At 35.2% G+C, this 22,171-nt stretch overlaps 1 protein-coding gene across 1 annotated transcript; it reads right to left on the reverse strand.

Annotated features, from left to right (window-relative positions):
- Nucleotides 1–707: 707 nt before the first annotated feature.
- On the reverse strand, nt 708–10,204 carry LOC133322996 (aldo-keto reductase family 1 member A1). The gene is made up of 6 exons (XM_061531947.1): nt 10,132–10,204; nt 1,709–1,889; nt 1,460–1,644; nt 1,273–1,389; nt 831–1,213; nt 708–757 (listed from the first exon to the last, which is right to left on the reverse strand). The coding sequence occupies exons 1-6, from the start codon at nt 10,201–10,203 to the stop codon at nt 727–729; spliced, it is 969 nt and encodes a 322-aa protein (XP_061387931.1). The 5' UTR covers nt 10,204; the 3' UTR covers nt 708–726.
- Nucleotides 10,205–22,171: the final 11,967 nt, after the last annotated feature.

Raw genomic sequence — 22,171 nt, forward strand, 5'->3', positions numbered from 1 at the left:
TAGAAGAGTTGTACTGAATATTAGTAATATTCGGAAAATATGCCGAAAGTCTTCCTATCGAAGGCCAGAAATTCTTCCTATAGTTGGTTAGAGATTCTTAAATTAGAAGTCTAAAGTAAGTTAGTGATATTTCTTTAAGAATTCAGAAGGTCTTCCTATATATGAACATAATGTTTTCCTATTGAAGTACATAAATAAAGAGGATCTTCAAGGTATATAAAAAGGTATACTTATAAAAAACCGGAAGGTTTTCTTATAGAAAGCCAGAGTTTTACTATAGAAGGCCAAAGGGTCCTTGTATAGAAGGCCTAAGAGGTTTTCTTATAGAGCGTTCAAGGGTCTTTGTCTAGAAGAGCAGATAATATATAGAAGGTCTGATCGTCCTGTTAGAAGGTCAGAGATTATAAAGGTCATAAACAAAGTGTTTCGTAGAGAAGTTCGAAGGGGTTTCCCATAGAAAGCAAGGAGATCTTCATAATGAAGACCGGAAACTCCAAGAAGTTCTTTAAAAACCCTTAATACCATATACAATACAAAAAATCAAATAATTTTTTTTAAACATTTTATTCGTAGCAAATTATAAATTAAAATCTAAAAAAATACTCTATAACATTTCAAATTTTGCAATAAAAAGCAAAAAGGCGTGGCTCGGCTACTAATAGCTTACAATTTGATGCTTATTATTAAAATTAAAAATAAGAAAAAGTTTCCAATTCTTGAGATTGCTTAAAATGGGAATTCAGGATGTTTCTCAACACTGCAAAAGAAAGAGAAAGAAAATAAATTCAGTAATTTCAAAAATTGCTCTTAAAAATCCAATTAAATCTTACCCTGGGAAAAATTTAAAATCACAAATTCGAACATTGGCATCCAATGCCTTCATTTTCTCAATTTCCTCATCGGTGAGATTAAAATCGAAAATGTCCAAGTTCTCTTTCAGACGCTTGGCATTGGTACTTTTTGGTATGGCGGCTATGCCGCAATCCAATATCCAACGTAGTAGAACTTGGGCAGGGGTTTTGCCATGGGCCTCAGCAATCTCCTTGACCACAGGGATATCCATTAAGTCGGGTAGTTCTCGCTCAATGCCAGCCATTTTATTTAGATTGGCAATACCCTTCGAACCGAGTGGCGAATAAGCGGTAACGACAATACCTTCATTTTTGCAGTATTCAATTAAATCCGGCTGTTGCAAATAGACATGGTGTTCGATCTAGAAGAAGGAGACCAATTAATATTGCAATTTAAGGAACGTAATTTATACCGATATACCTGCAAATTAGCTGGCCGAACTGTGCAGTTATCCAAGACCCGTTGAATTTGCTTTTGATTGAAATTGGAAATGCCAATTGACTTTGCCAAGCCCAAATCCAAAAGGCGTTCCATTTTCTAATAAAAATAAAAACACAGTAATATTTAATTTTTAATAAAAATCCAGCCTCTCCCTCCTCGTCCTCACCTTCCAAACAGCAACATGATCGGTGGTAGGGTCTACAACAACATGACCATTTTCATCACGCTTGAAATCGTTGTTTTCCAACACAATTCCAAATGGTGTGTGAATCAAATATAAATCGATATAGTCCAATTGTAAATCGGCCAAGGAGTTACGCAAAGTGGGCTCAACATAATCCGGAACATTGGCTGTAAATAAATTTTCATAATTTTTAACTACCCTTAGAATCCATGAGATTTCCCTTCCCCTTACCTGGTGGTGGCAATTTTGTGGTAATAAACAAATCCTCGCGTTTAATACGTCCCGAGTCTAGCCATTCTTTCAGAACTCTTCCAATAGCCTTTTCATTCATATATACCGGGGCTGTATCGATATGACGATAGCCAGCCTCCAGGGCAAGATGTAAGGCAGTTTCAACCTCAGCGTCGGGGGCCTGAAAGGGATGAAAAACATTATAAATTGCCGATGAAAAAAATGTATCCAACGTTGGGCGCCATCACGGATGGAAAACTTCTGGTCCTAAAAATGTCCTCAAAGCCTGTTTTATAAAACATAGTCTTTGGAAAAAATATTTTTTAATAAATCCAAGCTTTGATAGTCTTTGAAAAATATTTTTAAAAAATTTTGATATTGGAACAAATAAAGTCTCCCACCTCGGGCACCGCAAAACTTGTTTTAAATCTCCCTCTGCATTAAATTTTCAATGTTAATAATTTCAAATCACTAAGCAATTCAATAAACTTTCCACACAGATGTTACAAATCGTATCTACATCTCTCACTGACCTATGGGATAATTAGCAAGAAATAGATATAATTAGGAATATTTACTAATTAATTTTTTCTACACTCATATTAAATATTCATTACAAACAACCAACCATTTGTATATACATAGTATATATCTATGTAACAGATTACATTAGTGCAAGTATTAAATTTCAAAGCAAATAACTATTTTTTTTTGTAAATATAAATAAATTAACTATTCACTACAACTACTGGTGACGACCACATTTGTCACGAAGTCTCAATTATTTATCCAGGTTTTGGTTGGGCATTGTCTCTTCCTATGAGCCATTTTAAATTGTGGAAGGTCAAACCAGCACGTTGTTGGTTTCTGGCATACTATATACTATTTGTCGTGCAACACATGCCCTACGTACATATATATATATATATACAGTCATAGGTATTTTGTATATAATTACAATATACAATTGTTTTTTTTATAGTGAGTATATTTTCTAAGGGATATAAGGTACCCGGGGTTTGAGCAGGAACTTTAATTTGTTTATAAAAGGGGCGGACCTTTACAAGGGGTGGACTGACAAGCCTTCCAAGACAATATGATAATTTCTTTGTGGCAATGGAATCGAGAAACAAATTGCCAAGTTTTTTATCGTTAAAGCAGAGAGTGATGGAGGAAGCCGAGAGAAAATGCCACGTTGAAGATGAAGAATTGCATGAACAACCGAAAAAAAAACTGAGGGAAACACATCGAGAAATAAATTCAAAGGTAAGGGATGCAGTAAGAAACTATTCAAAGGGAAATGCTTCTCTTGTGGACAATTTGGGAAGTGTTCTAACAAATGCGAAAATAATCAAAAGAGGAATAAAAATGAATCATTTATGCTGTTAGCAGTTGCTGAAGCTGGATAACTGAATAAAGCTTCATTTACACGATTGAAGATTTCTTCAAAATGCTTCAAACTCGAGTAAACAGCTAAATTTCTTAAAAAAGTATTGATCAAAATTTATTGAACAAAACTTTTGAAGATTTTATTGATGCCGTGTAAATAGGCATCAAAATCGCATCTGGCAATATTGATGACTAGAAATATTTTGACGGCATTTTCATTCTTTTGATCAATACATATCATATGTTTTTATTTACACATTTTTGTTGCGAGAACGTCAGACTTGCATAGCTGTCTCCAGCCGCTAAAAATCTCAATGTTATTGTCAGGCGTTCTCCGGGGCATATAGATTCCCTAATATTAGTATTGGCCTTTTCTGTTAATGGGGTGACTAGTTCAAGCAAAAAATCAAAATCGTCTGGTGACATTCTTGCAAAGTTTTTGAATAGTTCGGGATCATTCCGTTTTAATCGCTCCATAAAAGAAACATACACACCATCACCTTCCAAAAGAAAAGGCCGAACCCAATGTTGCTTTTGTTTTCTTTTTTTCTTAATTTCATTTCATTCAGCTAATTCTTCCTCCAATATTAAAAAATGCTGATGACCATGTCGTCGTCCATAGTTATTAATACTAAACAATTTCTCAAAAATATCAAAACAGCTGTTCAAAGTCAATATTTTCAATATAAAAAATTACCAATAGTGTAAATTAGCTTCAAAATATTTTGAAATATTGAATATTTTGATCAAATTTTTGAAACGTGTAAATATGACTTCAAAATAAATTTTAAAAATTTTGATAAGACTTCAAAATGCTTTCAATCGCGTAAATGTAGCTTACGTCATTGTGGTATTTAGATAGTGGTGCAACTGCACACATGTGCAATTGCACCACTTTTGAGGAACACCAAGAGAGAATAATATTGGCTGGTGATAATTTTCTTGAGAGCTATTGGAAGAGGTGACGTTTTAATCAAAACAATAGAGAGTGAGTTCAAATTGAAAAATGTGCTGAATTCACCGGAACTGCAGGCAACTTTTATTTCTATCAGTAAGCCTGTGAACCACGGATTAAAAGCCATATTTACCAAGAATGTTCTGTCATTAAAACAAAATCCAATGACAATTTATTGAAGGCTCCAAAAAATCGATGTCATGTTTGTTCTAGAAAATCACCCAAGGTGTATTTAATAAGGTGTAAGTGACAATCATATGGTTTCAAACTTTTTTCTTTGTTGATTGTAAAGTAAATTGTCAAAAACATCTTCATTCAACATTTCGATTCCAAAAATGGTCTTTAAATTTAGGCTTTTTTAATAATAAAAATTCAAGAAAACTACATTCAAAGAGGCGGACGGAAAGAAAACCTAGGCTCAGTTGTAACCCCGTTCGCCGATTGGTCCACATATTTTATGTTATGTGTGGTAATCTGTCCAGAAATCCCAGCTACTCATAAAATCAAGGAGATTATGTTAGTCTATATTGGAATCGGCCCCTTGGTGCTTGTCACAATTCTCGGCGGAGGTTAAATACGCATATGAAAGGATTTCATACGGTCAACACAATGTCAATGATTTAATCTTTCTTTAAGAAGGCAAGATTTGAAGCCATCCCATAGAAAAAAATAGATTGTAATCCACAACATCACAAGGAGCCATGCGCTACATGTGGGAAACTTAAAATTAATCGCGACTTTATTTTTCACTGACCTAAAACCGCCAAAAACCCCAAAAATACACAAATTCATTAATTATTCTTCAAATAATAGTTCTTGACAAAAATAAATTCATAATTGTATTTGTTTATTTTTGTCAAAAACTTATTGTCAGCATGACAATTTAATTTCTATAACAACAATGTTGTTTTTGTAAAATATTTGTTGTTGTATCTGATGCATACACCTTATTAAATACACCTTGAAATCACCAAGAAAGAATATTTATTATGACAGAAAATCTTTGGCATAATCGGTACGGTCATTTAAATCACAAAAGTTTGAATGAGCTTGGTTCCAAAGAAATGGTGAAATGGATGAAAATCGTCCTCCCATTCCCAAAAGTAAGTACGAGTTCGGCAAAGGAAATTCTAGAAGTCATACACAGTGATGTTTTGGTCGGATCGGATGTCCATCACTTGGAGGTTTAAAAAATTCCTAACTTTCATTGATGATAAATATGGGAGAATTTTCATATATTTTTTGAAGTCGAAGGATGAAGTTTTTGGAAAATTTAAAGAATTTCAAATGTAAGCTGAGAGACAAACCGGTAAGAAAATCAAGTTACTTCGGAGTGAGAACGGTGATGAATATGTCAATAAGGAGTTTAACGAGTATCTAAGGAACAATGGTATTCAAAGATAGCTAACCGTTCCTTACAGTCCTCAGCAGAAAGGAGTGGCAGAACGTGTAAATAGAACTCTAGTAGAAATGGCGAGGACTATGATGTTGCATACAGGTGTGGGTGACAATTTATGGGCAGAAGCAATAATGACTGCAGCTTATTTGCGAAACAGATGCCCCACAAAGAATCTGAAAGATAAGACGTCTTATGTAGTATGGCATGGAAAGAAGTGTAATGTAAGTCATTTTCGAACATTTGGTTCTTATTGTGTAGCTCTGAATAAAACCCATAAGCAATAGTTCGAAAAGACGGGAGAAGAATACATTATGGTGGGTTATTCTCAAAAGCCTCTAGACTATATGATGCAAAACAAAGAAATGTAATTGAAAGAAGATATGTTATTTTCGACGAGGAGATATTTCAAGTAGACGAAAAGGAAATGCTGTTTAAATTTTATTTGCAAGAAAATCAACCTGATCAAAATCTAAATAGCGATGGAAGTCAACCGGAAAACGTTGATCGGCAGTCGCAGACTATTTTAGAATACGGGAGTAACGACGAACATTTTGGTAAAGCAACTGAAAATTCAAGTTCCGACAACCAAGAAGTGGTATCAGGAAAGCGACCTGGAAGACCGAGGATAATGCGAACAGGAATGCCTGGAAGACCCAAAAAGGTATACAATATGTTAAATCGTATGACAGTCGAAAGCATACCACAGACCGTTGAAGAAGCGAGGTCGAACTTCCGCCGAAGTGTACAATCAAGCAATTCTAAATTTGTTAATTTAAATGGAAAATGTTAAAAATAGTTAATGTTAATTGTAATGGAACATCCATGTTGAGAAGGAGTATTAAATAACTTGTTGGCAATCTACTCCAACATGTATGTTTTATATATTTTGTGTGTTTGACCTAAGTAGGCTTTGAAATAATATTGTGAAATTTTTCTTAGAATTAAATATGTATTGTAAATAGTTTTGTCAGTCAATAAAACGATTCAAAACCTAACATATTAAGGCTTGGATTTATTTAAAATATTTTTTGTAAATTTTTTGTAACTATCAAGTAATTATCAATACGTGGATTTTTTAAAATTATTTTTTTTTTCTTAAAAAATTCCACCGAACTAAATATATTTATGTGGCATCCCTTTCTCCCCCTTCATTAATTCGTTTTAGTTATTTATTTACAACATCCGACATCCCATCTCTGCAACTTAAACACGTCACGATTTCCAATTGTAATTCAATCTCGTTATTTAGAAGCATTCTCTTAAACCGGTTTTGTTATTGTAAGAATTGAAAATCTCAGATATCACATAATGCAGGTGTGTTTGTGTTTTAATCGTGCACCCACTTCTCTGCTGTCTGTTTGACCCAATTTATTAGATCAACAGCATCTTTGCATCAAAAAACCGGTTATTAAACTTCATAGCCGGTGTTTGAATGTTTCCAACAGGTAATTTCTCCATTAAGAGTAGAAGGGTTATGGATGCTGTTGCATCAATGCCCACATCCCATTAATGGAGTTTGAATGTAGAAAGTGTCATGGTCATTCACACTTTATTGATAAGATCGACGAGAACAATACACTTGTATTATTGTTATTATGTTTGAACATAAATCTTCGGGGGAAAAACTTCACATAAATAAAAAAAATAACTGTTTGGAAAAGTGATTACAAAAACTAATACGTTTGTATGTAGTTAAGAATTGTGTAGGTATGCTGCTTGAAACACATGTTTTCTATGTGGATTTATAGCTAGAACACCCAACACCATTTATGAGCGTGGCAAACTCTTTTCTATATTTCAAAAATTCAGAGAATTTCAAATTAGCCACCTTATCACTTTCAGAGCCGAAGCCATTAGTACTTTTGCTGATGCATTTGTAGAAAAATTGAATCATGAGCCATATGTTAGTTTGTTCTCAGTTCATTTTTATTTTAAGTAAAAATTAAGTAATTAACAAGCCCATATTCATATGTTTATACTAACTTCTTTTAAAAAATTGTCAGATTCCACAATTGATCAAGCTGGGTCTGAAAGTGGTATGGTGGAGGGTGTAAAATTATATGGGAAGTCATGTCCTTCTGTGGCACCCACATTGCTACCACTCCAAGGATGTGTTGTATTGAAAATAAAATATACATTTCCACCCACATACCGGTAGTCCCAATATTCGGTATTTTGTGGAATTTAGGGCACGTTTTTCAACCGAATTGCCAAATAATTTGGTATTTTTTGGTTCCCATTTTCCGATCAAAAATTAATAATGGTCCATCTTTATTAGTATCTTCCAAATTGCGATATTTTATGGAGGTTGGACATGTTGTTTTTCAAGCATTTTGGATTATCATTGGGTGGAAAATCTCCCTACCAAAATGTATCGGGTTTGGTCCCAGAATCGGGTAGTCCCCTTACATTTGAACGCGTTAACTCGAATTGGATATTTAGGGTTCGAATTGGGTGCCATACAGACCTACCAAAAATGTTCCAAATCCTTTATAGGTATTTTGATGATCCTAAGCTCGTTTTCAATCGAGCTGACTATATTAGCAAAGTGGGAACTTGGTGGGTGAACAAGTTATTCGCAGAGCAGTGGGTATAAATTGTCAATTCCATTGTATGTATTTACATTTTCGGTGTGTTTAGGGTCGTATCCCAATATTGAGTGTCTGTAGTTATATATTTCGATTTTCTTATGTCGCTTCCGATATTATGTAATACGGGAGGGAAGGTTATATATGGAATATACAAAAAATATTAATTTGCTAAATTATTTATGGAAAATTGTTTAAAACTTCTGAAAAAATCTAAAATTGGGGGTACATTTTTATCGGATCTTCATCGGCTTATACCTAAATAATATTTATAATTATTTAATAAAAAAGGGAACTCCTGAATTCCAGTTAGTCCTATTGATTGTCGGAAATCTTTAAATTGACGAAAATTAGGTGTGACGATATATGGAAGCTATACCACCTCGGTTTCGCGTCCCGGTGGAGAAGAAAGTCATTCAAAGAGATGTTAGAATGTTTGTAAAAATGAGATTACATCCTTTTTGAGATAAAATGCATCCAAAGCCCCCTGACAGTCTAATATCCAACTTTGGCATCAACTGTAACAGATGAGGATAACACATAGTAGGAATGACAGGTGAAAATTAAAAAAACTAAGTACGCGGGAACTTTATCCACTGCCCAACAAATCCATGGAAGCATTGTTTCAGGCAACAATAGATGACAGACCCATCACCTAGGACAGGCTACATCAGATTAGTAATCTACTTAACTGGAATAAAAACAATGATTAACTAACACAAGATCATTGTATGGCGATGGTTTAAGAAAACTCTTCGCTCCCAAGAGAAGTAACAAAGAAAAAAATGAGAAATACGGTGCATATTTTGATGTGCTGCAAAAGGAATATATGAAGAAATATATGGTTGTATGGGGACTATACCTAAACTTGTACAATAAAGCTCTCCCTGTTGATCTTGATCTGCCCCCTAAATTTTATTTTCCCAATATTAAATTCATCATTCCGTTTGTAACACGTCTAAATATTCACCGGAGGTCACATAATGAGTATATTAACATCCTTGATTAGAGAAAAATTCTATGTCTTTTATCCTGTTCGTCTGTCTGTGCGTTTAAGATAGGGCTTTGAAATTTTTGACATACATTGTCATTACTTCTAAGATTTTTATTGTTTAATGGTACCGCCTATTATTTTTGGATTATGAGAGTTTTTTCGATCGAATGGCATATATCGCCATCTATAAAGTTCCCAGGCATTTTAAGTTACAGGCATTTTAAATGTCCATCTAATGGTGGAGGTTAAAAAAAGTTCGACGCGGTCATATTAACGACGTTTTTACTTGTTTTATTTTTTTATCGAAATGTAAAGCTTGAAAAATTCTAGTGCGGGAAGAGAAGCCCTAAATCTCCCAAATTATTTACATTTTTCATGTCTGATACATGATTTTGGAAATTTCTGAAGGCGTTCGTCACATTTTTAGTTAGAATAAGGTAAAAGTGGAAAAAGGATTTTGTTTTCTTTAGAAAAATTTTATGAGCAACATTTTTGTAGAATATATGGAGCTGGAAATATTCCTTATTCAAAACTAACCTGTAATAGCTATAAACAAAGATGTAAAGCTCAGAAACTGAATCGTTTGTTTTGAAAATGGTTTAAGTCCATTTTTTATTATATTGAGATATTTAATGGTTTGGATGGATTGTTTCAAAAATATTGTCAAGCGGTATTAAATTTGCTTGTGACGTTGTGCCCTTAAACAAAGTTTTGTAAACTTTTCTAGAAAACCAATATTTGTATAAGAACCAAAAATGGACTTAAACCATTTTCAAAATAAATAACTTGTTCTGTGACGAATTTGTCTTTCTGGGTTCTTAATATACTCGCCAAGGTCCTCCGTCCCCATAAGAAATTTTCCATCCCAAAAATGTTCATAATGTAAATTGACAATTCAAATTTCTATGAAGAAAATAGCTTGAAAATTCAAAGATTCCAAATAATTGGCTGTAATATAATAATTGACACATAAAATACTCAGCACAAAAATCTCATTGTTCCCTCTTTCGTAATTCGTCATTAACTTTATTTGAGATAAATCTGAGCCCAGACAAACACACTTATTTATATAAATATCAAAATAAAAGTAATACTTACTTGCCAAGTGCCGTAGCCCAAAGCCGGCATTTTAATGCCATTATTAAATGTTAAATATTGATCACAGCTCATTTTTGTTGTTGATATAGTTAATTAACTTTCAATACTTTTTTTAATGTTGGTTTTTCAAAATTTGTCTTAAGTTGACAAATATTTGTTTTTAGTTTTTTATTTATTTCAGTTAAATACAACGAAAATTGGGTTAAATATCTCTTCAGAGATTTGTGTTCTATTCTGTTTTGTTTTCAATTTTCCGCCTGCGACAACCGAACGCTACAAGAATTCGAACTCAACTGAAGGCATTCGAAAGAATCAAGTTTAGTTTTTATTTATTTACTTGTTGGCGGACTGATTGTTAGTTAGTCTGTCGGCCAGAATTACCGTTTGGCGTTGAAACACAATTCTATAGAGAAAGCATTACTGGAATGCTCTTAGTTTGAGTCTCTTGACGGCAAACCATCACTCTCTTTATTGTTTAAAAATATTAACTAATGAATAGTTTTGTTGTTGTTGTTCTTGTTTATTTTGTGGGTGTGAGTGAGTGAGTTTTTAAACAAATTCTTTTATTAAAAATTGATAAATGCTTAAACAATCTCAAAGGGAATTTGTTTTGTGGTTTTTCTTGGTCGCATTGGAATAAAGGTTCTTATTGGTAGGCAGGGATGGGATGTTTTAATTTGTAGTTACCAATACTTGTAGTATTGGGAAATGTAAATGTCATGGGAATTCACAATAATTTCATAATAAAGATACACATTTTCCAAACTCCAAAATTCTCAATAGTTTTTCTACTAGGGGTAAATATACTATAATTTAAGTGCAAGGTTAAGGTCAAGGAATATAAATTTGCGTGAGTAAAACTAATGTAAAACAAAAAAATAGTTAAATACAATTGAACACAGCTTTCGTTATTTAAGTACATACATAAAAAAAATTTTGACGAATTATTAACTTTCGCAGACAAAAGCGATTTGGTTGGTAGTTCGGCTAAGATTTAGCTTGTTTGATTGTTAGACCATCCATGTCTGCATTTTATCAGAAAAAAGCCCATAACTTTGACTGTGCTAAACTTTTAATATACTCCGCCATGATGTGGACATTCAAAATACCTAAAATCGATCTTAACTTTTATATGGTGATTATGTCATGGTACATTGGGCTAGGACAATGAACATACCGGAAATGGCACATAACCCTTGCATGCGGAATAGGTAAAATCATTAATATTGAACATGTTCTGTGCGTAATTTATTTACTCACAAAAATCCATGAATACTAAATTACACATCGTAATACCAAAATATAGGAGCTTGGTTTGCGATCCATATTACAAATATAGATCCATATTTCATAAATATATTATGCCCCGAATTGGGGCAGATATTGATAACTTTTGGTAGGGATATTTTCTGACAACAATCCCAAATGTAAAATTACAGATATTTTTGTTAAAGAGAAACGTGCCAAATTTTATCAAGACAACATTTCTTCGGTAGACAATTTGTATATGAATACAATGCAACATGTTATTATACCCTCAGTCTTAGGGCTAATTAGATATTCCTGCGGGAAAAAGTATACCTAATCAAAATATTGGTTTCAAATCCCATTTGCCCGTCTGTTCGCCTTGCTGTCAGGTTCGTAATATAATTACTGATTTTATCCAAACTTTGCATACTGTATTATTACCAAACTTAGATCAAGCCTGAAGATGGTACCTATAAATCCTCTATTTCTGAAGGGACAAACATTTAAATTTGATACGATGCGAATGGGGTATATATTTGATCCTACACATCGTAATATTTTTACTAAACCTACAGTATATCCGAAGATTGTGTCTATAGGCAACATCTCCATGCAGACGGTCAAACCGTTCATAGAAACGCGTGGTGAAATAAATTAAAATTTGAAAATAAAAACATATTAAAAGTGAAAAAGGCGTTGAGCTCGGCTGGGTCGAACATTGGATGACCTCCACCAAAGGTATACTGATATTTACTTGAAATGAAAAGTATACCTATACCAACAATTGTTGTTGTTAATTATAATGTACACCGAATACAAATTTCAGCAAGTTTAATAGAGATTTTTCTTAAAATCGCAAAATCCCAAAATGTGGACCGATTTTGACGACAGATTGTAGGGTGGAACATGTGTATAAAATCCCCAAAATACAGCAATTTAGAGGAAAAAGTTATATGAGGGCAAAATTTGTATGTGTAGGTTTATGGAGGCTGTACTTAAAGCGGGATCAATATTGATTACATCGTGCAGGAATTACCGAACAGTTGGAGTTATCATTATATGAGGTTTTATGCTTAATTGAGGACTGATATAGCTCAATTTCGAACCAAAAACTATCACATTACCTTCCTACACGCTGAATTCTAGTTTTTTATCTCGATATCTTCTGAAGGTAGACTGATTACAAGAGATGGCTAAATCGTCTTATAATTTTATACCTTCGAGTACAGAATATGGACATATATTTATAATTTTTAGTGGAGAAATTGGATACCCAATAGGAAACCAATATGGGAGATATGCCTAAACGTGGACTGCCTGCAGACAAAAGACGACTCTATGCAAAATTTTGACGACCTACCTCTATTCGATTAGAGGATAGAGTGATTACAAAAGACAGACAGACGGATATGGAGGATTTTACGCTGATCAACGATATATATACTTTATAGGGTCGGAAACCATTTTCGTGAACTTCTTATACGATTTTCACAACGCTTTTATTTATTCTATCAACTTTATGTTGGAGTCTATTTTGAAGGTATCAGGCCCATTTTTTAACTGAAGGGTCAATATTTGACATTTATACTTGGCAATATAAAGGCCCCGACCTACTTTTGAAATGTTAAGTAAGCATTCATTTAGCATCCATGCTTCTATGGGGCTAAAAACTAATCTGCAAACTATTTTCAATATAGATTCATTTTTCAATGGTTAACGTTGCATTTTAACCCGAAGTGGTACTAATTTGACATTCCAGCTAGATAGTTGGAATGGTTTTATATATGCGCTATATTTTCGGAATGCTGAAGTTCTTAGCCGCATGACGTAACATCCATATAAAGGTTCGATCGATTTATAAGAAGTTTAACTCATCCGAACATAACGACTTTTTCTTTGACGACATTAAATGGAAAAGTCGTTGAGATCGGGCGGGCCGAACTAAAATTAAGAATTTTAGCTTGTAAGAAATTCTTCAAATCCAGCCTTATCTGGATCACAAATACATGCTTATATTCAAAACTTCGAAACTTCAGCCTTTTCATATTTGAAGATTATCCAATGTTTCGAACACAACCGGAGAGTGTTTGACCTTCGAAAAGTAATCGTAAGCACATGCATATGCACTACAACTTTGCGAAATAATGCGATGAGACAACCCGGAATCGCATTCAAAACAAAATAGTAAACAAACCTAAAAAAAATATTGGTCAATAGATGCTACTTTGGACTGAGTAAAAGTTGTTGAAAAACAAAATCATGTCTAGCCAGACAAAGTTCATTCTCTATAAAATGCTGACACTTCTTGTACAGCTCAGACGCGTGGCAATTGCGAAAATAGAGATTATTTCTGCCGTTAATCTATCAGACCAAAGAAGTGTTGACGATGTCGCATGAATCACAGCTTTTCGCCGGCATTGATAACGTTAAAATTATACGTGAATTGTGATTACGTTGTCTGGGTCATGTTGTCGGATTGGCTAAAGTTGATCTAGTTAATAAATCTTTTGAATGCGATGGATCACACTGACGGCGAAAGTAAAGTTGAGGCTTTAATCGATCATTCAAATGAAGAAGGATTTGTTAGTAGACATTTTTAGGAGAGTGTATTCTAGCGTCGTGTCTCGCTCCTAAAACGGTTATGGTCACTGTCCTGTGTGGTTGTGCGTGAGCTTTCTGGGAAGACATATTTATGGTGGAATGTTCGTGAGAACATTCTGGCCTTTTGTTGTGTACTTTGTTAAGTCTTTGTGGGAGGGCACGCCATTGTGAGAGGGCACGCCATTGGTATTATTAGCTCCAGACCTCGGTTCGAAGTAGTACGGTTACCATTCCCGAATTATGTTGGGTTTTGGTACGATCATTAGGTGGCGTATTGTTGTTTTTTCGCCTCTATTTCTCATCTACCTTTAATGGTTACTTCATTGTGGAGAGCCTGCAACTATTTGTAGCTTCGGCTGCGAAAACTAGAAAATTATTGTCTCTGGGCGACCATTACCGAATTAGCAGGCTTTTTATCCCCTTTCCATGAAATCAACTATTAGTTTTAGTGGTAGTAACTATGAAGCTGGACAGAGATTATAGTCGTATGTGACCAGTTGCGAATTGTTTGGAGATCAAACGAATTGTTTGGAGATCTCCTGAGAACAGTTTAGGCTACGAACTTAATCGAAAGTTTTCGATTCGTCAAGAGCCTCGTAGTTCCACGAATCTAGCCTGGTAAGTTGGTGTTGGTCCTTCGGGGTCATCGTGCTGGACGTGGTTTATTCCCAACTCTCGGGTAGTTGTTGCTGTTGTTGTAGCAGCCCTATTGCTTTTACACAATGGCCTGAGGTGACAGACGTTGGCCGAGAAAGACTTGGGTCGTTTCGGATCGTAGACCTGTCGTGAAAACAACTCTCGGGTAGTGTTTTGGCTCGGTGCGGAGTTGAATTACAACCGAGTGCCTAACCTGTAGAATGTATGGAGTTTTATATGGAATCTGCTTCTCATCCAAGAAAGTGGCCACGTTCAAATCAATTAATTTTTCAAATGGTTCCAGACCTGCGGTGCCTTGGTATTAACTGATGAGTTAGGTTAGAAACTGTCTCGGGAATATGTCGCCTATATTAAACAAGATTAGTGACTTTTTTTTTGTCTAAAAAATAAAACACAATCAATCGTAAGATGTTAAAGCTTCGGTATATATTATAACCATAAGTCAATACATCGTCGCCAGTTCTAAAAAAGTTATATGTATAGTCCATGTTCTATAATTTATTTTTCACAATTTCATCAATTGTTTTTCACGAATAACATCGATGGCAATTTGTTTCTCCACCTGCATAACCTCATCGCATGACAGTTGATGCATAAATATCTCACGATCCAGACCGGTATATTTTTCTGCCAAATATTCCAACCATCAGTAACCATCAGTAAGTTTGATTTTCCGTCACAGGAGCATAATAACGCTTGCGGGCATCATAATTCATGCGCTTCTCGATTTCCTCCTCAAAATGCGGAAAACGTGTTAGTTGACTACTAACCAAATCGATATTATCATGACGAGCGTAGAATTTTTCACTCAATGCCTTGAATGCGTAATTTGGACGAAATTCACGGTCTTTGTCAAGCGGATTTTTACAACATGCCATTATTTGATAACAATTTTATGGATTTTGATTTTTTGGAATTTTCAAATTAATAAATGAAAAGTGTTAAAATAGATTTTTACGGGTATTGGCATGGTACAATTATAAAAGGTAACAGCAAATCCCAGCTGATTTGATTCCAACGTAATACTAGTGTCAATATGAAATTGACAAATTATGTTTTTAAAAATCACCCAACAGGAAAATTGGGAACGCATACAATTTGAAATTGTTCTTTATTAAATGTGCTCTCAAAGAAAAAAGTTTGAAACCATATGATTGTATCCAATTTACTCAATCTGTATCCAATTTACTCCTGCTGAAAGTTTGAGGAAGCAAATCTTTCTTCAAGGAATAACTCGCTATTCCCAGCATTTTCATATGTGTTACACATATATATGGCAATGACTCAAGTATAGGAATGATGTGGAAGCGATAGAAATATAAATTTGATAGATTTTTATTCATGTTTTTCAATTTTTATTTTGAGGATTCGAAAATATTTCATTTTCAAAATAAAAATAATTTGATGATAATTTGTTTGTTTGTTTACATTTTTCTGTCAAATGAGTTGACACTAGTAGAACTTACAACAACAAATTTCCATGTGGTTGTTGTATCGTTTTTTGTACAACAACACTTGCTGTTACCTTCTTTTATTATACCATGGGGTATTGGAAAAGTCCATATATAGCTCCGTTCCAGAACATACTTTAACGACGCTTTAAACTATTTACTACAAACATGTACTTACTTACTTAGCTGGCTTGTTACAGAACGGTTGTTCCACAAGCCGAGCTTAAAAAAGATTTCCAAGCGCTTCGGTCTTGTGCGCAAGTCCACCAATTTGGAAGACCACGTTCCAAGATGTTGTTTTCTACTTGGTCTTTCCATCTAATTCGTGGCCTTCCCCTTCTACGGGAACCATCAGTAGGCTCATTTTTATATGCCTTTTGAGCTGGGGCATCTTCATTCATCCGCACAACATGGCCTAGCCACCGTAGTCGCTGCAGCTCAATACGACTGACTATGTCGATGTCCGCGTATAAATTGTAGAGCTCGTGGTTCATTCGACGCCGATATTCACCATCGACGCAGATCGGCCCGTAGATCTTTCGGAGAATTTTTCTCTCAAACACCCCAAGCGCTGCCTCATCTGCTTGCGCAAGTACCCATGCTTCTGATCCATATAATAGCACGGGTAGTATCAGCGTCTTGTAAAGTGTGAGTTTGGTCTGGCGAGAGGTGGCCTTGTTTCTAAACTGCTTACATAGACCATAGTAGCATCTGTTGGCCATCACAATCCTTCTCCAAATTTCAAAACTGATATTATTCGTTTTATTTATGGCGGTACCAAGGTATATAAAGTCTTTAACTACCTCGAAGCTGTAGTTCTCAAGTTCCACAGTTGGTCCGAGTCTACTGGACGTCTTGCGCGTTGATGATTGACCATTGGCTTCAATCGTTCACACAGCACACTGGATAGCACTTTATATGCGATGGGAAGGAGACTTATTCCTCTATAGTTGGCACATATCGTCTTGTCTCCTTTTTTGTGCACGGGACACAGGATGCTGAGGTTCCAATCATTGGGCATGCATTCATCTAGCCAAATTGTGTTAATCAGCTGGTGCATGCTCCTGACCAGCATCTGGCCACCAGTCTTGAATAGTTCGGCTGGTAACCCATCGGCTCCTGCTGCTTTGTTGTTCTTGAGCCGATTAATTGCTTTTATGACCTCATCTTGGCTAGGTGATATACACTCTACACCATCATCTCTTCATCGCCACTATTTGATACTAGTAGCTTTTCGAAATGCTCCTTCCAGATCCTCAACAGGCTGTCTGTATCTGTCACCAGGTTTCCTTCTTCATCTCTACAGGAGGATGTGCCTGCACCAAAGCCTTCGGTTTGGTGTTTTACTCGTTGGTAAAATTTCCGGACTTCATTCTGACTCCTGTACATCTCGATTTGCTCACGCTCACGTTTTTCTTGTTCTTTCTTCTTTTTTCTGAAAACACGTTTCTCCTCTCTCCTTTTCTCCCGATAATTCTCCATCACGTTACGTGTTGCTACTGTTTGCAGGGTTGCCCTATACGTTGCGTTTTTCACATCAGTAGCATTACGACACTCCTGATCGTACCATGGGTTTCTTGGTGGTGGTTTTTGGTACCCAATTGTTCTTTTTGCTGCAGTTTGTAGGGAGTGGGCAATTCTTTGCCATTGTGCTTCTATACTATTATCGGGACAAGAAGTGCTTTCTTCAAGCAGATGGGTAAGTTGAGCGGAGTAGGCCTCGGCTACCTGTTGTGTTTGCAGCTTTTCGACGTCGAGTTTCCGTGTTGTATTAGATCGCACCTTTGCTGCAACATTAAGACGGGTGCGTACCTTGGCTGCCACAAGGTAATGGTCCGAATCGATATTCGCTCCTCGGATCGATCGGACGTCTAAAACACTGGATGAATGCCTTCCGTCTATCACAACATGATCAATTTGATTTCTCGTTACTTGATCAGGAGAAAGCCAGGTGGCCTTGTGTATATCGAGATGCTTGAATCTGGTGCTGCTAACTACCATGTTTTTTGCTGCCGCGAAGTCAATCAACCTCATGCCGTTGTCGGATGTTTCTTCATGAAGGCTGAATTTTCCGACGGTGGGGCCAAAGATATTTTCCCTTCCGATTTTTGCATTAAAATCTCCTAGCAGAATTTTAATGTCGTGACCAGGGCAACGGTCATATGCTGTTTCTAGGCGCTCGTAAAATATGTCTTTGGTCTGTTCATCTTTTTCTTCGGTCGGAGCATGGGCGCAAATTAGACTGATGTAAAAGAACTTCGCTTTTATACGAATTATAGCAATTCGCTCATCTACTGGAGTGAATCTGGAGACAAGGTCTTTTATTCTCCTGTTAACCATAAATCCGCAGCCAAATTCATGTCTCGTTTCATGGCAGCTATAATACAGGGCGTAATCGTCTGATTTACTTACGCCTGTCCCTTTCCATCGCATTTCCTGTAAGGCAATAATATTGGCTTTGTACTTCTTGAGTATATCCGCCAAAGCGAACACTGCCCCTGTTCTGTACAACGTGCGCACATTCCAAGTGCAGATTCGCAGATCGTGGTCCTTTATACGTTTGCGGGGGTCGTCAACATTAGGGGGGTATGGTTTTCTTTTTCTTTGCTTTTTCATAGTAGGTTGGGTTTTCCGAGAGTGGGCAACTAACCCGACGCCTCAACCCATTTTTTTATAGTTCTTATGGGTGAACTCGCGGCACATGTTAGCTCACTATTTCATCGGGTGATGAGAATAGGTCCCAAGGTGGCACCGCGGGGAGGTCAGTGTCCACAATTGAGATGAAAGAGGGACCAAGATAAGCCTGGGCTTCGCCATGTTAAAGCCATTCAGAGCCGTTGCTTGGTATCTATCATCCCCTACGCCATGTTTCCGTTCATAAACATGTTTCCGTTCAAAAACACTAGTCAGACAACTTACTAAAAAGGCGTTAAATTCGGCGGATCGAGATATGTTAGGAACTTCAACGTGCTGCACATTTTATGGGGGCTATTAAAAAACAGGCCAATAATGAAAATAAACTGCAAAAGGTTTGTTATTCGCCAGTGATCCAGAATGCCAATTTACAGTCAGTTTGGCGGAAGATGCGGCTATAATCTTTAAAATGCCAATCGTGGAAAGACATCAAAAAACGGGTATTGGAAAAGTCCATATATAGCTCCGTTCCAGAACATACTTTAACGACGCTTGAAACTATTTACTATAAACATGTTTCCGTTCAAAAACACTAGTCAGACAATTTACTACAAAGGCGTTAAATTATTATGTATTTAAAAAGTTCAAAATAGTGACAATATCGGGGTATACCTTAAAAGGTGCTCTACCAATATTTGGACCGATATATTCAATATTCAGTAACAACACAAAAAAAAAAACAAAATCTTTCAAATGTAACATCGAAAGTCACCGAATGCTTATCCTCGTATATTTTTGTTGAGAATAAATAAAATAGCGTGTAAATTTGAGTAAAAAGTCATAACACGTTTCTAGTGGCCCATACAAAATATCGGGTCGTAAAAGTGATTTTTTGAAATCGAAGAACAAAATATATGGGGACTGTAACAAATTCGAATCGATTCTCGCCAAATTCAGGGTTCGTCATTGGGCCTCATGAATGAGCCGCGGATAATTGATAAATAATATTAAATATGACCTGTACTTTCTTAACAATAAAACATATAGGGTTAACCGGTCCACTACTTCTGGTACCCCCGCTTATAAAGGATAAAACTTAGTAAATCTCATATTAAGCGAACGGAATATCTAATTATATTCAAACTTAGCATTTATACTAATAAAAGAGTAAAGTGATTGACTGACTGACTTAACGGATGAAGATAGAATCTTGAAATTTTGGGTGAGGGTCACTCTTGGTCCAAAGGTGACCGACAAGGAAATTCGTACTAGAACGGTAAGAAAAGTACTAAATGTACTAAATTTTAAATGAGGGTCACTGACGGAACGTACAATAAAAATAGCATAGATTTTTTTGGACGTTCGAACTATAAGTATGCGAAAAGTACTAAAATGTACTAAATTTGGTACAATTTCGTAGCATTGGAATGCGAAATAGGGATGAGATGTAGGGTCTATTTAAGGAGGTGGTTTTGAAAGCCTGTACGAAGTGTGCTATATATTTGGAATCGTGAAGTTTGAAATTAACATTACGTCGGAGTGTAGGATTGGGATATGCACGTAGTTTTGGAACTTTTTTACTTATATTTACGAAAAGTACTAAATCGAACTATAATTGGTACAATTTGGATTTGTGTGAACCAATAGAGCTAGAAACATGAAATTTGGAGTCAGGATTACTGTTGGGGTGTGAGATTGAGATATGTAGGAAGTTTTAGAAATTTGTGCTAATGTGTACTAAATTTGGTACAATTTAAATTGTGGTTGAAGCGATTGAGTTGAAATCCTGAAATTTTGATTTAAGATCACAGTGAAGGTGTTGGATTGGTGTATGTAGGAAATTTTGGAAATTGGTACTACTGTGTACTAAATTTGGTACAATTTGAATTATGGGTGAACCGATAGATTGGAATTCTGAAACTTGGATTTAGGATCGCTGTGGGTGTGTAGGATTGGGGTATGTAGGAAGTTTTGGAAATTGGTACTACTGTGTACTAAATTTGGTACAATTTAAATTGTGTGTGAACCAATAGAGTTGAAATTCTGATATTTGAATTTGGAATAATTGTGGGGGTGTAGGTTCGGGGCATGCAGGAAGTTTGTTAGATGGTTGAGGTGGATACTTATGGAAATAATGTGGGTGATCCTTTAGAACTCGAATTATGAAATTTGGTACTAAATTGTACTCAAATTTAACTTATGGCCGAAATTAATATGTATATTGCTTAGTTTTTCTGAGGACTTTTCGCTTATAGTCAATTACGCTTAAAGGCCAAAAACGGATGTAAGCGAAAACAGTACTATTTAGTGACTAATTTTTCATAGAAAAAAGTTTATATAGGCAGGCCACTTTCTTTTTTTATATTTTAAACTGGCATGGTATTTAGATTTCTGGCAACATTAACAAATGTAAAGAATTTCTAAATTCACTTGCAAAAATTGGGTGCACTATATACATATATATACATGTATATGTTTTTAATAAACTTATTTTTAATTAAAAAAATACATACGTTGTGTATAGTTCTTGACGGATCAGAATTCAGTTATAGTCCATTAAAGGACTTAAAACGAAATTCGAATATAGTGCTACTTCGCTATAGGTTGTGAACTTTTCCTTAAATAAAACACAGTATGACATGGTGAAGTAAAAATTAAGCGGTTCCATTTTGTAAAGCCTATACCGAAAACTATGAGGAAAGTTTCTTACCCTATGGGGAATACCGAATTAAAGGCAATTAAATGGATATTTTGTAGTAATTGGAAAGTAGTAAACAGTCCACAAAATTCGTCAACAAGGTAATTGTGCAATTATAGTTGTGGACAATAAAAAAAACTACTGTAACTATATAACTAAATATAGATTAAGTGCAACTATGTAGGCTATAGAGGTCCATCGTCTCTGGTACCTCCCTTCACAACATATCAACAATTTGGAAAATATACAAATTTATTTGATTTTACTATTTTCTTCGATATCATAAGAAAAAAAGTGTTATCGGAGTAAAAAATAGTAGATTCTTGCAGTACGGGAACATACCATATGTCTATCTATCGGCAGCACTGAGTGACATTTTTATTTGTTGTATATATTTACTTGTTATATATATATATATCACTATAAACGCCCTTTTATAATATTCATTTGTAACGGTTTACTGTAACTTCTAATAATATTTGTTTTACGCTTCTAATGTCTACAATTCAATGGACAGACACATCCATGTAATATCTGGAACTGCAGACTATAATTATCGATAATTGCACCCATACACATATTGTAGTGAAATAAAATGTTGCAATTTTTTTATTAAAGGTTATGATGATACCAACAATTTCCTCGTATTAATGTACTGATAATTTATTACACGTACATACATATTTCAAGGTTATTTTTAATACTTTACAGACATTTTTATAGATGTATTAATAATATTGTTATTGGTTTG

This window comes from Musca vetustissima, unplaced genomic scaffold (assembly GCF_032173495.1).
Source record: "Musca vetustissima isolate MV318-11 ecotype Yass unplaced genomic scaffold, APGP_CSIRO_Mvet_v1 utg19197, whole genome shotgun sequence".
NCBI lineage: Eukaryota > Metazoa > Arthropoda > Insecta > Diptera > Muscidae > Musca > Musca vetustissima.